The 15760-nt window shown below is 56.4% G+C and overlaps 2 protein-coding genes across 4 annotated transcripts in view; one reads left to right on the top strand and one right to left on the bottom strand.

Annotated features, from left to right (window-relative positions):
* Crocc (ciliary rootlet coiled-coil, rootletin) overlaps positions 1-9627 on the top strand; it is a 47708-nt gene extending 38081 nt beyond the window's left edge. The window contains exons 26-35 of the mRNA XM_059255316.1: positions 3287-3456; positions 3560-3680; positions 4178-4341; positions 5533-5748; positions 6099-6323; positions 6723-6872; positions 7138-7338; positions 7465-7596; positions 8145-8321; positions 9099-9627. Coding sequence (XP_059111299.1) covers positions 3287-3456; positions 3560-3680; positions 4178-4341; positions 5533-5748; positions 6099-6323; positions 6723-6872; positions 7138-7338; positions 7465-7596; positions 8145-8321; positions 9099-9185 — 1643 coding nt within the window. The 3' untranslated portion in view covers positions 9186-9627. The remainder of the gene's footprint in view (positions 1-3286; positions 3457-3559; positions 3681-4177; positions 4342-5532; positions 5749-6098; positions 6324-6722; positions 6873-7137; positions 7339-7464; positions 7597-8144; positions 8322-9098) is intronic.
* A 1036-nt stretch (positions 9628-10663) lies between these two features.
* Positions 10664-15397, bottom strand: Mfap2 (microfibril associated protein 2). Of its 3 annotated transcripts, none has more exons than XM_059256242.1 (9): positions 15316-15397; positions 13304-13379; positions 12515-12604; positions 12298-12327; positions 12123-12203; positions 11947-12000; positions 11284-11371; positions 11052-11125; positions 10664-10863 (listed from the first exon to the last, which is right to left on the bottom strand). In XM_059256242.1, the coding sequence occupies exons 2-9, from the start codon at positions 13344-13346 to the stop codon at positions 10760-10762; spliced, it is 564 nt and encodes a 187-aa protein (XP_059112225.1). In that variant the 5' UTR covers positions 13347-13379; positions 15316-15397; the 3' UTR covers positions 10664-10759. The 3 variants fall into 3 exon arrangements, with proteins under 3 accessions (XP_059112225.1, XP_059112226.1, XP_059112227.1); XM_059256243.1 differs by having other exon boundaries at positions 12515-12601; XM_059256244.1 differs by lacking the exons at positions 12298-12327; positions 13304-13379; positions 15316-15397 and having other exon boundaries at positions 12123-12234; positions 12491-12580.
* Between the last annotated feature and the right edge of the window lie 363 nt (positions 15398-15760).

Here is a 15760-nt window from a genome sequence, read left to right as displayed (position 1 = left end):
GAATCAGGGAATTCCTCCAGAGGAAGCCAAATCCCAAGGAGTTTTTGGTGTTACTTGGCTTGTTATATATCAGCTGTATTCTGTTATGAAAATCATGTGTGCCTTCATAGTTTTCCCAATTGACTTTCCCCTAAGAAGGGCTAACGGTGTGGACTGATCACTCTCTGGACATACACATTCCAAGTATTTGGAGGACAGCCTCAGGAAAGGCTTTCTCTGGAATCAGATATCTCTCTTGGCCACTTTCAAGGACTAGCAGTAATAACAGTCCACATGCAAGTCTCCTGATTTAAGGTAAATTCCACAAGGAGACACCACCTAGGTCAGGTGGACATTAAGTAATGGCTTTACACAATTTAGCTCAGACCCTCCTTTCTTACAGCCTTACTAACTTTATAGACCTCTAACTCCTTACCTAACCACTTCTAGGAATATTTAGATAACCTTCTGTGCTGACAGCTATGCTCAGCCAGAACCTCAGTTCAAGCCTCTCTGTAATTATCATCATTGGCAGCATCCGGCCAGGTCCATCCCCAGATGGAGGAAAGTACCTTATCAGAGATACCTCTGTACTTTCTAAGAACAGACTTAAGCATCCAGGCTACCCATTTGAGAAGGCCTGGCGGATGTGCCAATTAAGCTTTACTTCCTGCTTTCCCAAACCTTACCTCTAGTTGGTTCCAGATCTTTAACTATCACCAGAGGCATCTAGCTGTACACAGGTTGCCTAGCGACTGAGCACACTTTCCCCCACCCTGCAGAAAAATGGCAGATAGCTTGGACAGATAGGAGCCACAGGAAAAAAGAAGACAGTTTTATTTTCTTCCATTGACCTAGCAACTTATAGATTCTTAACATTATCTACTAATCACGTTTAAGAGTTTAATAGTTGAGCACGTAAGATCCCTCTTCTTAGATATTACCCAAATTTAGCCTTTAGTTAATTCATTTCCCTTTGGGTTTGCAAATGATAATTAACGGTTATTGCCTCTCAATGTGATTCTTATCATCCCTCCATTTGACCCTGGAAGCCTGGCTTTATATACCAGGGCTTCTAGGGCACAGGGGAGGGAAGAGAAAAGAGAATGGAAGAACTAGATGGGTAAGAACTTGAGAGGAACAGGAGAGAGAAGGAGATGGGAGAGGAGATGATATGGGAAGGAACAAGATGGATGAGAACCTAGAAGGGGCAGAACTAGATGAAGGAATTAAGATAGAACCTAGAGGGGACCGCAGACAAGTGTAGAGAGAAATCAGGCTAGAAATGAGCTAAATATGAGAGCAGAATATAAGCTTGTAACTGACACAGAAGAATAAAGTATATGGACTAAGGAGTTTCATGTACATAGATTCATTTCTTTTCATCAAAGATTAATTATCAGCTGGTTGTAGATTCTTCCCGGACCCTGGGAGGGGACTGTCGAGGGGCTGGACCCCCATAGTCCTTGATACAAGTCCACACATACGGCAAGCAGATTCAAGGGTGCCTAGGTCGAGGGAGGAGGCAGAGAGATCGGCTGCTTCAAAACTAAGTTTCTGTCTGGTCATCTTAGTTGGCCAGGACTGCTCTATGAAGGAACTGTGACCCTTCAGTAGCCGTGGAAGAATGCAGACTCCCTGTCTCCCCACATCTAAGGATGTCTGTGGCTCCCCTGTGAGATTCAGTGTTTGTGTAAGCTGCACACATCTCCCTAGATACTGTCTGTCTCTGCAGCACTGTGCTAGCTAATGCACATACAAGCCATGTGAACCATTATCCTTGGAGAATATTGATGGGGAAAGTCTGCACACACTCAGTACAGGTTCAGTGTTCACATTGTTTTGCCTCAGGTTTTTAGACAGGGTCTCACTTTAGGCTATCTTGGAACTCACTGTGTAGCCTAAGCTGGCCTTGTATTCAGGGGAGTCCTCCTGTCTCAGCTTCCCAAATGCTAGGCATACAGGCATGTGCCATGATGCCTGGCAGTTTTGAAATATTTTCATATGTATTTGATACATTTGGTAGATTCCTTAGGACAGTGGGCCAGTTCACATACTTGGCAGCTTAACAAGCAGAAGCATGTGTTTGACTGTCTCAAAGGCTAGAAATCGGAGGGCCACACCCCTCTGGGAGGGATGTGTACATGGCAGCACAATTCTCGTGGTCACGTGGCATCTGGATCTCCCCTTTTTATAGGGATAGCAATAGTGGGGTTGGGATCCACCATTCCAGTGTCACCCTGTCTGCAGCCACCTGTCTCCAGATCAAGTCATGTTCACCATGGGGAATTTGGGGAGATACAGGACTGATGAAAAAGATTTGAGGTGACCAGTGTACAATAGCATGACTGTAATTCATACCCCCAGATCACATCCTTAAAAATGGTTAAGGTAGGTGGGAACTAGTTAAGCTCAGTTGGTACAGCGCTTGCCTGTATGTTCAGAGGCCTGGGTTTGATCCTCAGCACTCCATAAAATTGGACATGGTAGTGCATACCTACAATCCTTGCACTCAGGAGACGGAGGCAGGAAGATTGTGAGTCAGGTCCAGCTTGTGCTACATAGTGAGCCCCACCCTTGTCTCAAAAAAGGAGGGGTTTGTGGATGTCAGTGGCAGGATGCTTACCTAGCATGCCCAAGGCCCTGGGCTCATCCATAGTACCTCCAGAGCAGAAAGTAAACAGATTAGAGTGGCCCATTTCAAATAATGCATGCTTAGTCAAAAACAACCAAAGCGAAACATAAATGCAAAGGAGGCAGAGCCTGACTGTCACTGGGGACCAGAGCATCGCAGAGGCAGAGGAAAGCAGGGAGGGGAAGATGTTGCAGAGGACCTGAATTCAGTTTCCACACTCACGTGGCAGCTCACAACTGTCCTTAACTCCAGTTCCCGGGGTCTGACGCCTTCTTCTGGCTCCATGAGCACAGACACACTTGTGGTGCACACACATACATGCAGGATAAACACCCATATACATAAAATAAAAAAAAGCCTGATATGGTGACACATGCCTTTAATCCAAGCAACGGGGAGGCAGATCTCTGAGTTTGAGGTCAGCTTGGTTTACATAGTGAATTCTAGGACAGCCAGAACTATATAATAGAGAGAACCTATCACAAAATAAATAAATAAAATAAAAAGAACTACTTGATTTAAAAAATAAAGAAGTTGGGCTTGATTGAGGAACGTGAGTAGATCTGGCCAAGGGTTTTAGGCTCACTTTGTGTGCTAATGTAGGAGGTACCTTGAAAGCCTACATCCACCACCCAGTGGCTGCCATGTCCCTAACTATACCTTCCCTTCCAGGAAGTGGGGATGGTCTTAGCAGCCCCAGTCCTTTGGAATACAGCCCTTGGTCCCAGCCACCATCTCCAGGGCTCGTGGCCTCCCCAACACCTCCAGATTTGGACCCAGAGGTGGTGCGTGATGCCCTCCGAGACTTTCTTCAAGAGCTGCGGAGTACCCAGCGGGAACGGGTGAGGCTGGGGGAGATGGCTGGGAGGGGAACCCAGGGCCCAGGAGAAAAGGAGCTCTGGTGGTCAGAGCAGGGGTCTCCCCTTTCTTCTGTTGGGGCTGCAGGATGAACTTAAGGTCCAGACCAGCACCCTCAGTCAGCAGCTGGCTGAGATGGAAGCAGAGAGAGACCGTGCAACCTCACGGGCCAGGCAGCTGCAGAAGGCGGTAGCTGAGAGTGAGGAAGGTGAGGCCCTCTGCCCTCTCATGCTCTCAGCAGCTGAGGTGGGAGGCCAGTGAGGAAGGTGAGGCCCTCTGCCCTCTCATGCTCTCAGCAGCTGAGGTGGGAGGCCAGTGAGGAAGGTGAGGCCCTCTGCCCTCTCATGCTCTCAGCAGCTGAGGTGGGAGGCCAGTGAGGAAGGTGAGGCCCCTCTGCCCTCTCATGCTCTCAGCAGCTGAGGTGGGAGGCCAGTGAGGAAGGTGAGGCCCTCTGCCCTCTCATGCTCTCAGCAGCTGAGGTGAGAGGCCAGTGAGTTGGTGTCAGGGGCTCTATGTCCAGTTCTGGCCTACCTGACTCAGGACTCCCCAAGGAGACCTTCCCTGGGCAGCCCAAGGGGCCCGAACCTACAGACCCTGTGTGGTCCAGGCAGGGCTTGGAGAGGGTGGGATACAGGTGGAACCTTCATGGCCTGGTTCGGGGGCTGGGTTTGGCATGAGACTGATGGGCCTGGGTGGCGGCCCCAGCCTGGCGCAGTGCAGACAGGCGGCTGAGCGGGGCCCAGGCAGAGCTGGCTCTGCAGGAAGAGAGTGTACGGCGTAGCAAGCGGGAGTGCAGAGCCACACTGGACCAGATGGCAGTGCTGGAGAGGAGCCTGCAGGCCACCGAGAGCGAGCTCCGGGCCAGCCAGGTGGGCAGGAGTGGAGGGCCATGGGAGCAGGCCCCAGGGTTCTCTGCAGTCCTCTGCCCAAGTCACAGCCTGTATGGATGGCCTGTGGCTCTTTCCATTGAGCCAATTCTAGTCCACTGTTGAGTGTTTATATGCTTTGGGGAGAAGGGCTTGGGCCCGAGTCAGACAGAGGGGTTCGGGTTTGGTCTGGAACAGCCTGCTGTCCAACTGTCTCCCTTTGGGTGGGGGTCACTGTAATTGCTACGCAGAGGCAGTACCCCGAAGCTTTTGGCCGGGGCCTCTATCCCTGAATATCTGCATGAATGGCGGTGCGGTGTTTGATGTGTTGGTTTCTACGTGTCTGTGTGTCTGCGGCAGGAAGCCCAGGCCTTGGGTGATGACAGCCCAGCCTCTCAGCTGAAGCCCCCTGCCCTCTCTCCAGCTGCCCCCGCCCCCTCTGGCTGGGACCAAGCTGGAGCTGGATTGTTGTGTCTGCAGCTTCAGCTCTGGCTTTGGGCCCAGCAGCCCCTGGGGCCTGGGAGGAGGCCAGGAACAAAGCTGGGTGGGAGCCAGAGTGGGGGCCCCCTCTCCCCCACAGGCCAGACAGGGCAGGGAGGAGTTTGAGGAAGCATGAAGCAGAGAGGCTTTAGTGACACCCAGGACCCACTGACTCTGGGGTGCCCATGTGGATTGAATGAGCCCAAGTTCTTCCTGCCCCATGTCCGCTCTGCAAACCCCTTCATTGTCTGAGTCCTGAGCAGGGGAGGGAGAGAGAATCGGCCATTAGAACTATGAGCGGTGCCCTGATCCTCAGCAGCAGCTGCCAGGTTCAGCTCGGGTTTCATTTGTGCGTCCAGCCCTTTCTGGAAATCCCTTTGCAGAGCAGGAAGGGTCCAGTGTCTACATTCTGCAGCCCCCTCCCCAGGGATCTGATGAGTCCCCAGGTAATGGCACCTCTGGACCAGTCTTCCGGTACAGATATGAAACAGCCAGCGTGGGGAAAGTGCGTCCTGGCTCACTTAACATGTTAGACTCGGCTCTGGGATCCTCCTATCTGCTCAGTCTGTGACAAATGGGGATACTGAGGCCCCGGCAGTCACAGGCTGGTCCTAGGTCACACAGTCCTTGAGACTGACCCTGCTTTGTACCAGTGGTGCAGAGGAGTGTGGGGAGGGGTGGGCAGGCATTGGGGCTGAGCCTTGCCACCCACAGGAGAAAGTCAGCAAGATGAAGGCCACCGAGGTGAAGCTAGAGAATGACAAGCGGCGGCTGAAGGAGGTGCTGGATGCCTCTGAGAGTCGCTCCATCAAGCTTGAGCTGCAGCGGCGTGCTCTTGAAGGGGAGCTGCAGCGTAGCCGCCTGGGTCTGGGGGACCGTGAGGCCCACGCTCAGGCCCTCCAGGATCGGGTTGACTCCCTGCAGAGACAGGTGGGCCCCTCTCCCTCCCGGTCACACCTGCATGCCCTGTGCCGGGCTCTGTCCGGGCATCGTGCAGCTGCCGATTGTGTGAGGCAGGTCTTCACCATCAGGTTTCGAAGGGGCACAGGTGGAGGCTCCGAGTGGCGATGTCCTTGCCTGTCACCTGGCTAGGTTGACGGGGCTCTGGACAGGGTGGTTAACTCACAGTGGGGTGAGGCCAGACTACAGTAGGCTAAGGCAGTAAGAGAACAAGCCAACAGGATATGGAGGAGGCCCAGAGGTGAGAGGGGCATGGGTTAGCTCCCCTGGTGGAGATCCCAACGAAGGGAGCCCGTGACCAGCCTCTACCTTCCTGCCAGGTGGCAGACAGTGAGGTGAAGGCAGGGACCTTGCAGCTAACAGTGGAACGGCTGAATGGGGCACTGGCCAAGGTGGAGGAGAGTGAGGGGACCCTGCGGAGCAAGGTGCAGAGCCTGACAGATGCCCTGGCCCAGAGCAGTGCCAGCCTCACCAGCACCCAGGACAAGAATCTGCACCTGCAGAAGACCTTGAGTACCTGTGAACATGACCGCCAAGTGCTCCAGGTCTGGGGGGAAGGGCTCCAGGGTCTGGTGTATATCTCTCTTCTTTCAGGAAAGAGTTGAATGAGAGAGTTAGCCAATAAGAGCAGGTGTGGAGGGAGCTGATAGCCAGTAGGGCTGACAGTCAGGCATTCTGGGGAGCCAGTGAGAATAGGCCTTGAGTCAGGAGTGGGTCAACAGAGCTAGCCAATCGTGAGGCTTAGAGGGGGGGTGCTGCCCAGTGAGAAGAGAAACCTGCTAGTGTGGGACCTCGGTGCAGTTTGGGATGTGAGTGACTGTCGCCATCGGCACAGGTCAGTGGACAGGACTGGCAGCAGGTGACCAGTTAGGTGTTTCACCCAAAGGGAAGCCGTTTGCTCAGGCTGGCAGGCTGGCTTGGCACCATCAGCCTCTGTCTCCCAGGAACGGTTGGACGCTGCCAGACAGGCATTGTCTGAAGCACGGAGGCAAAGCAGCTCCCTGGGTGAGCAGGTGCAGACTTTGAGGGGTGAGCTCGCCAACCTGGAGCTGCAGCGGGGTGATGCTGAAGACCAGCTGCAGCAGCTGCAGCAGGTGAGGCCTGGAGGGCCTCTATCTATAGGGGTGCCCCGTGTGGTCCTTGACATGGGGTGGGGAACCCATCCCAACTTCACTGCAAACCTTGACCCACACTCCCATTATACCCCAGAGAGAACCATGTGGCCTCAGCTGTTTCCTCACATGGGTCTTGCGGTTGCTTACTATATGAGTAGGCACAGTGGGCCAGCACCTTGTCCCCAAGTTTCAGATGGGCATCCTGAGGTGCAGTGGGATGAGGGACTGCTGGCTTGTCCTGCAGATGCTGAGGCAGCGGCAAGAAGGCGAGGCCACAGCTCTGCGCTCTGTCCAGAAACTACAGGAAGAGCGGCGGCTGCTGCAGGAGCGCCTGGGCAGTCTGCAACGAGCCCTGGCCCAGCTGGAAGCTGAGAAACGTGAGGTGGAACGGTCCGCGCTGCGGCTCGACAAGGACCGTGTGGCACTCAGGAAGACGCTGGATAAGGTGACCTGCTTGCGGGGGGCCTCCCTAGGTTTCCTGCGTCTCTTCAGTGTACTGCCCCTGCTGATGTCAGATTATCCTGCAGAGGCTCCTGTGAGCCCCCCCTCCAACACCTCCATATCTACCCAGGTGGAGCGGGAGAAGCTTCGAAGCCACGAGGACACACTTAGGTTGAATGCAGAGAAGGGCCGCCTGGACCGCACACTCACAGGGGCAGAGCTGGACCTGGCTGAGGCCCAACAGCAGATCCAGCAGTTGGAGGTCAGCTCTACCCTTCCCCCCGGCCTAGTCCCCAATGCCATTCCCATACTGAGCCCACGAAGTCCTGGGGGTGCCTATGGCTGAGCCAGCACAGGAGCCCAGAGCCTTTGGGAGGGTGTCCTCGTTGGACTCTAGAGCAGGGCTCTCCCCATGGTGGAGAGAAACATTGAGACTCATTGGTATTCAAGCCTGTGATTCCTGTGTGCTGTGGATCTATGGAAGCCTGAGGGTCTATGGGAGCTTGCTCACGGGTACAGCATGAACCTCATGTGGCCTGAGTCCCCGTAAATGTTTTCACACATGCAGATGTTCGGTTACTGTGCCTTTGTGCCCATGTGTGCTTCTGTCCAAACATGCTCACTTTTGTTCCTGTGAGTGTGTAGGCCAGCACTGTTGGTATTTTTGTATGTGCATGTCTGTCTGCGTGGGCTTCACTTTGGACCCTGACCCAGGATCGGAATACACTGCCCAGGCCAGTGAGATAAGGGATAAGCCCTGCACTGTGTGCATGTCGGGTTAGAACCCTGATTGGCAGCCCCTATCTGCAGGCACAGGTGGTGGCCCTGGAGCAGAACCACAATCCGGTCCAGCTGGAGGCAGACGAGCAGCGACTGGAGCTGCAACAGGAGGTCGAGCGCCTGCGCAGTGCCCAGGTGCAGACGGAGCGCACACTGGAGGCACGGGAGCGGGCCCACCGCCAGCGAGTGTCAGGACTGGAGGAGCAGGTACAAGGGCCTCCCCTGGGAGAAGATGGAGCTGGGATGGAAGTGTGGGGCTGGAGGAGAGGACTGGTCATGACCTCTGTAACTTGAAAAGGGTCAAGTAGATCAGTGGGGGCACCAGCCATGGGTGGGGTGATACTGCCTGGCCTCCGTGTCTCCTGGCCTAGGGCTCATTCTGTCTCAAGCCATCAGACCCTCTCCCTACATGCCACGGCTCCCTTAGCAGCTCCAGCTAAAGGCTTTCCCAGCAACCTGGGACCCCAGTGAAGGAGCTCTTTCCCCGGAGTACTAGTAAGAGCCCAAGAAATGGCTCTTCCTGGTCAGTGAGATCACTTATGTCCCTTCTGGCTGTTCCTAGAGCAGAGCTTAGCTGCTTAGATAGGCCCAGCCTGGTCACACACACACTTCTGCTAGAGTCAGGCCCAGCCAAGTCTTCTGTGCCTCTCGCTGGCCCTCCTTGGGACAGGGTCCCCCTCTGGATAGAGGCAGGGCTCATAGACAGTGACAGGGCAGGGCTGGGAGGACACGGCTCTGTGGAGTGATGCTAGGCAGAGCTGCTTCACATGACTGAGCCTCGGAAGGGATAAGGATGCCGCAAGGGGCCAAGTGAGAAGCGAGGCTGTCCTACTCTCAGGCAGCTGCCCTGCCCTGCCCTGCCCTGCCCTGCCCTGCCCTGCCCTGCCCTGCCCTGCCCTGCCGCAGGTAGCATACCACCCCTCATCAGCTCCCGTTCTCCGAAGTCAGCTGTGGCCTGGGCTGCTGGGCCCTTCTCTTCTCCAGGTGTCCATGCTGAAGGCACAGCTGCAGAAGGAGCTCCACAGGAGCTCAGCACCCGTCTCCCCACCCTCCGGCACCCCAGAGCAGTGAGTCCCTTCTGGCCAGCATCCTGAGCACAGACGCCTGAGCCGGAGAGGGGGCCCTTAGTAACATAGACTGGGCCTGGGCATCAGAGTGTGGTCGGAGGGAGCTGGGGTGACAGATGAGGGTGGTACTGTGGCTGTGGTCACACCCATGTGGCTTCTCAAAGTTGCTGCATCACCTGTAACGCTCCAGGCCCCTCTCCTAGAAGATCCTCTGACGGCCAAGGCTCTTCTTCGAGGCTGAGCCAGCCAGAGGTCAGGGAGAGCGCCTGTTTCCACCAGCAACGGAGCAGAGCTTCCCCAGGAAGGAATGCCAGGGAGCTCTCCCTTGGCTCCTGGTGTCGGGAAGCTCCTTAGTGAGCTTAGAGCCCTTGTATTTTTGTACTGTTTTTTATACTGTTAACTGTGAAGAACTGTTGTGATTTTTGTAACATGACCTGTTTTCTAGACTCGTCTGTACACACTTTCTTCCTCTACCCGGGTTGCTCGGAAGAGTGGGGCACAGGCTTGTTAGCTGAGCTCAGCAACCTCCCAGGGCACGGTGGACCTCCCTCTCCATCTAGCTGCTAGCAGATGGTGCTGTGCCCACCACACAAACTCAGGTCCCTCTCTGGATAGTGCCAGGGCTCATAGACATCTAGGTGACAGGGCAGGGCCGGGAGTGGACAGTGTTGCCTTGGCTCTGTGGAGCAATGCTGGGGGACGCTTCATGTGGCAGTCTGTGTGTGCTCCTGTGTGAAGTGGGAACACATATCGTGTGTGACGGTAAGGCTCACGGAGCACGCAGCAGCTCCAGGACAGCTTTACACATTCCCTTCTCTCAAGGTCCCACAGCCAGGCCTGCTCTCGGCACCCACTGCTGTGGGCCTCCGGGTGGTCACTGAGCACTGTCATTTGAGGACAGTGATTGTGTGTGTGCTATTAGACCTGTCAGGAGAACTAACCAGGACAGTGTGGGGAGCATTGCACAGCTCTCCATGCAAATGACCTGTCTGTGTCGCATGCACACGAAGAGTTGCATCTTGGGAGGGAGTGTCAGGGTCCCTTCCTCTGGGTGGGTCACAGATGAAGCTAGGGCTGGAGTAGGTAGAGGTGGACGGAATACAGAAGTAGAGCCATCTGACACGCCTGAGGAGCTGAGTAGCCTTTGTTGGGAACCAGCAATATTGGTGGCACTTAAGTTGTCCCCAGCCCCAAAAGTGACTCTGGGTCTTTTGTAAAAACTTTATTATTTTGTATAAAACAAAGGTGGTCCATGCCTGGGGGCATAGGAAATCCAAGTAGACCAGCTAGGTAAGGGGCACAGCCTACCTGAGGAGACTAAAGAGGGAGGGATGCCCCCAAGGCACTGAGAAGGCACATTGAGAGCCCCAGACCCCAAAAGGAGGCCTTGGATAAACCCCATCTAGGGGGTGGAGACTGGCTGGCCACAGGCTGGGGAGGGGTCCAAGGCAGCTATGACCACACTTCCCAGGGCAGCAGGATGAAAGGGAGGGCAGGATGGGAGAAAGCACCAGTTCAGGCGGGGCCTGAGGTGGATCCGAGCTGGGTCTGGGGCTCGGATCCCACACCAGCTCCACCCTAGCAGCCCCCACAGCTCCTGGCACAGGAGGCAGCCACAGATTGGCACAGGCCACTGACAGCCATCACGCCACACTTGGAGAACTTGTCCCGGCACAGGTCAGCTGTTGGAGGGAGGGGAAGTCAGGTGGGAACCCCCAGCCCATGCTAGTGAGGATGGAGGGAGGGGGCTTGTGGCATCCTACAAGTGGGCCTGGACACGTATTCCATGCTAACCCTTGCAGGTGGGACATGGCCAGGTAAAACAGTGGGGGGTGGATGCTGCCAGGACAAAGGATGGAAGTTTTCCTACCTCGGAGGAGTTCCTCATGGGCACAGACTGTGCGGACACATATTTCCTTGTTGACGACATACACCCGGCGAAGGCTAGGGGGATGAGCCAGGGATGCTGTCAGCCACACCCTCGCCTACTCCCATTGGGAGAGCCCAGGAGTCCAGGCCCAGGCCCACCCTCTTCAGTGCCTGTCCCAAACTCACACCTTCCCTGGTGGGAGCCCCCCAGAGTCCCTCCCTCAGAGCCTCACCTGTAGAAGCAGACCTCATTGAGACACTGCTTACAAGGCTTGTGGATAGAGTAGAGGCGGGTGCATGGGTACTGTTCCTCGCGGCAGTCTAGGGACAGGTGGGGTCAGACTGGAGGCTCAGGGCTCAAGTGGCAGGCCCCTAAGCACCCTCAGGCTCTGCCCAGGTACCCACACAAACCCAGCACCCAGGTAGCACAGGACTGCCCAACTTTACACCACACACAAAATCACAACCCCACCCCATTTGGAAACATAAATTGGAACACAAATTCACAGCTACCCCACTTGGTCACCGTGACAGCACACTAGCTCACAAGCTGCTCTATAACTCCCTATGTAACTCAACACACAGGCTGGGCTTCTCCAGGCCCCTCCTCTCCGGCTCTCAGCTAGGTAGGACTCAGCCGAGCTGGACTTGCTGGCTCCTCTTCGCCTGGCCATGGGCACCACCCAGTCCAGGCTGTAGCCCCAGCACAGTGCTGGCTCCTCCCTAGACTCTGGCCAGATGCTGGTGGGGCTGCAGGGTGGGATATCCCACAGCTGCCCAGGCACATGTCTGTCAGCTCCCTCACCTAGCATCCCACCATTGCCAACCCCTGCAAATCCCACCAAACGGTTCTCTGAAGCCGTGCCTGCCTTCTCCAGCTTTCAGGAGGCTCTTACCAAGAGGCCCGGGCTCCGTGGGCTCAGTCTCCAGGTCCCCTGCAGCTGGCGGTTCTGGTGTGGGAAGACAGCCAGGGGTCACCGGGAGGTATTTGGGGCAAGGGGCACCTGTCTCAGGGCCTACCCAGACTCCCATCCTGGACACACAAGGAGCTGGGCCAAGGAGACAGCATTACCTGGGGTGGGGGCTGGGATGACTTCCTGTGGGACTTGTTGCTGGGACTGGAACTGTTCCTCAGGAGGTCGAGGACTCCCTTCTGCGGCAGGGGGTGGGTGACAAGGCATGCGCTCACTTTCCCCACAGGTCCCTACCAGGTTGCTGGCCCCGCCCATCCTACCCCAGACTTTTACCTTGGTAGTCATAGTAGTTGTCTACATTGTCTGAAAGTGAAAAGGAAACAGAATGAGTTGGGTCAGGCTAGCCCCAGGTCCCAGGAGAGTGGGGCAAAGAGGTCACAAATGAACCAGGGACCTGCCCCTGGGATCCCTACCGCCCCACCGAAATGGGTGCCTGGCTGATCAATGAATATGGGCTGGGCAGCACTGGGCCACTGGAGGGCTGTCTTACCAATCTGGTCGCCGTAGTGGTTGTACTGGACATGGTCCGGGAATGGGGGAAGAGGATCCAGGTCATATTGGCCCTGAGCCAGCAGGCCTGCTGAGGGGAGGAGTCACGTGTGGGCACCCCACAGAGGAAGGACAGAGAGAAACAGGTGGCATTCCTAAGCCAGGGACCTACAACCAGGCCCAGACTCAACAAAACCCAAACTGGGTCCTGAGTCAGTTTCCTGCCCCTGCCCTGGCCTAGGCCTTCTGCCCTGGGTGGCTGCTGGCTGCTCCAGGAATTCTCTCGCTCCTGCCTTCCTGGAAGCCTTTCCACAGGACTCTCCCCAGGCCTTCTCCAGGTCTCAGCTAACACGTCAGCTCTGCTGGGGCCATCCCTGGCGCACCTGCCCTGCTGTGTATTTCTATCATAGCACTCAACACAATCTAAAATTTACCAGGTCTGCTTGTCCAGGATTTGCCTCTTCCCCAGCCTGGCCACATGTGTCTGCCTAATTCACAGCTGTCTCTTCCAGCACTTAGCTTACCTTAGATGTGGCCTAGACATGCTCGGTGAGTGGACGAGTGACTCCTAGGTCTGGGAGGACCTTTGCAGTCCCCACTGGTACCCCTCAAAGGCCAAGACTGCACAGAACGGCAGAGACCTACACAGATCTAGCCCAGGGCCTGGACTCCCTGCCTTCAGGCTCCTGCCCTGGGTGGTGCAGAGCTGAAGCAGGGCTAGGAGCTGGGCAGCGGAGTTCTGGCCATGAGGTAAGTCACACACGGGAGCCCCACTCCAGCAGCTGCTTACCAGGCAGGAAGAGCAGGAAGAGGCAGGCGGCTCTCATGGCCATGGAGTGAGGAGGCTGTGGTGGCGCTGAGGACAGCTAGAGGGGAGGAAAGGAGAGCTAGCCGCATGCCAGCCAGCTAGCCCAGGACGGCAGAACGCATTTCTGTCCCCGAGCTCAGTCTGCAGGGGACAGACAGAGCCAGGCATCTGGAGGTGGGAAGGGACATCTGCAGTCCCTGGTTAGGCAAGGTTCCAGGACTGACTTGGGTCTTTTAAAGACGGGTCTCATGTAGCCCAGGTTAGCTTCAACTTACTATGCAGAGGAAGAAGCTCTTAACAAGCTGACAGACACTACCTTGTCCTGCTCACTAAGGAGACATCTCTAATAGCCATTCACCCCACCCTGACTGTACCCACCTCTGGCCCATCCATCTCCCTGACTTTCTGATGTGAATTCCAATGACTTCAGGCACATCCTTAGGGTACCAGCCCTACCCAGCCAACACCACGGTCAGCCACTAGCTCAGCAGCATTTGCCAGGTCTGCCACCTGCTCCCAATTAGCCCCTGGGCCCTGAGCATGCTGCTCAGCAGGAAAACCACATGCATACAGGCCCCAGGAGCCCCCAGAGCAGCCAGGGCTGGGCAGGACTCCCAGCTCCAAGAAGACGCCTGCCAGCTCCAGGCCTCCCAAGACCTGGCTGTCTTCATTACAGACACACGCACGAGACTGAGGCCTGTTTGTCTGCAGCAGCAGGAAACATGGGGAGGAAAGCTGGGAGGTGAGGGCACCTCTGGCTCCCAGCATGTTAACTGGGTGAGGCGAAGTCGCTTGGCCCAGAGATTCAGAACCCTTGACATGACCCTGGATGACAAGAGTGTAGTCTTGGTGAGGGCACTGGTCCAGGGCTTGCACAAAGTTCCTAATACCCAGGAACTCCAGGGTGAGTTCAGCCTTCATTGCTAGCTACAGAGTCAGCTGGCTATGCCCTGTCTTAGTCAGTGGATGGTGACTTCTAGATGCTGCCCACAGGCTCATCCATCCAAAAGCTCCCTACCCCACCATGGGAAGTTCTTCCACACAGCTTGAACCCCAACTCTGACCCCCTGGGGGAGAGAGCAAGGGAAAGGCAGAAACAGGGTATCTAACCTCAGTTTCCCCAACTGTGAGGTTTCTTGATACCTTACCCATCTCAGACATCTTACTCAAGCATCCCCTAGTGGGGGCCAGAGGCCCTTGCTGGTTTATATCCATAGGGACCACCACTCCAGGCTCCTCACATTCCCACTCCTAAGTTCTGGGCAGCCTTGTGGCAGGGGGGCCACCAGCTCCATACAGAGTGATGACTGACCCGAGTCCCTGTGCATTAGGAGGCATGGAGTGGCTGCCAATGTGTATCAGAGCCTTCCACACTCACACCCAGGCCCAGGCTTATGGCAGGGAACGGGACTCATTGGCTAGCCCCGGCAAGAAGGAGAGAATAATGAATTGTTCCCAGGGGACCCAAGCAAGCTCTTCAAAACTTGAGTTTGGGAGTTGTTAGCGAGGCCAGGAGCTGTCCGGGTGGCTGATCCACCCCCACCTCTGGCCCTCTCCACAACTTTGGCCTCCCCCAACCCCTCGGTAACCCTGTGGTTCTGGGGGGCGAGGACTGGGAGCCCCCTCGCTGGCTCAGACCCGAAGGGGGCCCCACCAGATGCTGCGGCACGGCTGCACAGCTGGGAACGATCAGCCGGCGGAAACTCGCTGGCTCTCCACCTCCGTCTCTCTTTGTCTCTGTGTCCGACCCCTGCCCCGCCCTCCACATCCCAAACGCTGGGGGGACAGCCGCCCTGTCCCCCAGCTCCCCCATCTCGATGACCCCTAAGTTCCAGCTCCCTGCCTATCCTATCGCGCCCCACCACTTGCCAGGGCCCCCCTCAGCATCCGCTCCATACCCCAGGCCAGGGTCTCCGCAATCCCCCCAACCACCAGGAACGGAGTGTGGAGCATGGCGCCCCCGACGCCCCTGGGCGCGCCCAGCCCGCGCCTACCTGTCGGGGCCCCTGTGCCGTGCTCTGGTGCAGCTGAGAGTGCCCGCCCGCCGCCCGCAGCCAGAGCCCCCTACGGCCCCCAAGGCCCACGCCCGCCCCTAGCCCGGAGTCGCTGGGTCCTAGAGAGCGCCGCCGCCACGCCGCACCCTCGAGGCTCCAGCCCCTCCCCAATGCCGCTGGGCCTGGGCCTGGTACTAGTCAAGTGAGCCGGCTGGTCACCCCTTTCACAGAGGGGTCCCAGCCTCTCCACCCAGAGTCCAGAGGTCACTGGGCTGGAAATGAAGCCTTGCTTACTTCCTGCCATCTCTCTCTCCCTTTCTTCCTTTTCCTTCCCTCGGCGGATGACCTCAGGGCAGATCAAATTCAACGAATACCCAAGTCCAATTTCACAACCCCAGGAGTTGACCTTCATCCAGGGAAGCCCCAGCTTTCTTCCCTTAGCCTC

This window comes from Peromyscus eremicus, chromosome 2 (genome assembly GCF_949786415.1).
Source record: "Peromyscus eremicus chromosome 2, PerEre_H2_v1, whole genome shotgun sequence".
Classification (NCBI taxonomy): Eukaryota; Metazoa; Chordata; class Mammalia; order Rodentia; family Cricetidae; genus Peromyscus; species Peromyscus eremicus.
Note: the sequence above shows the minus strand (reverse complement) of the source record. Positions and strands in the feature narration are given on the sequence as shown.

Excerpts from the sequence above, each read along its gene's own strand:
- Mfap2 (XM_059256242.1), bottom strand. The coding sequence starts at position 13,346 with ATGGCCATGAGAGCCGCCTGCCTCTTCCTGCTCTTCCTGCCTG. Across the intron at positions 12,328-12,514 it reads CCACTACGGCGACCAGATTG|ACAATGTAGACAACTACTAT; the intron begins GTAAGACAGCCC and ends TTTCACTTTCAG. Across the intron at positions 10,864-11,051 it reads CCATGAGGAACTCCTCCGAG|CTGACCTGTGCCGGGACAAG; the intron begins GTAGGAAAACTT and ends TCCCTCCAACAG.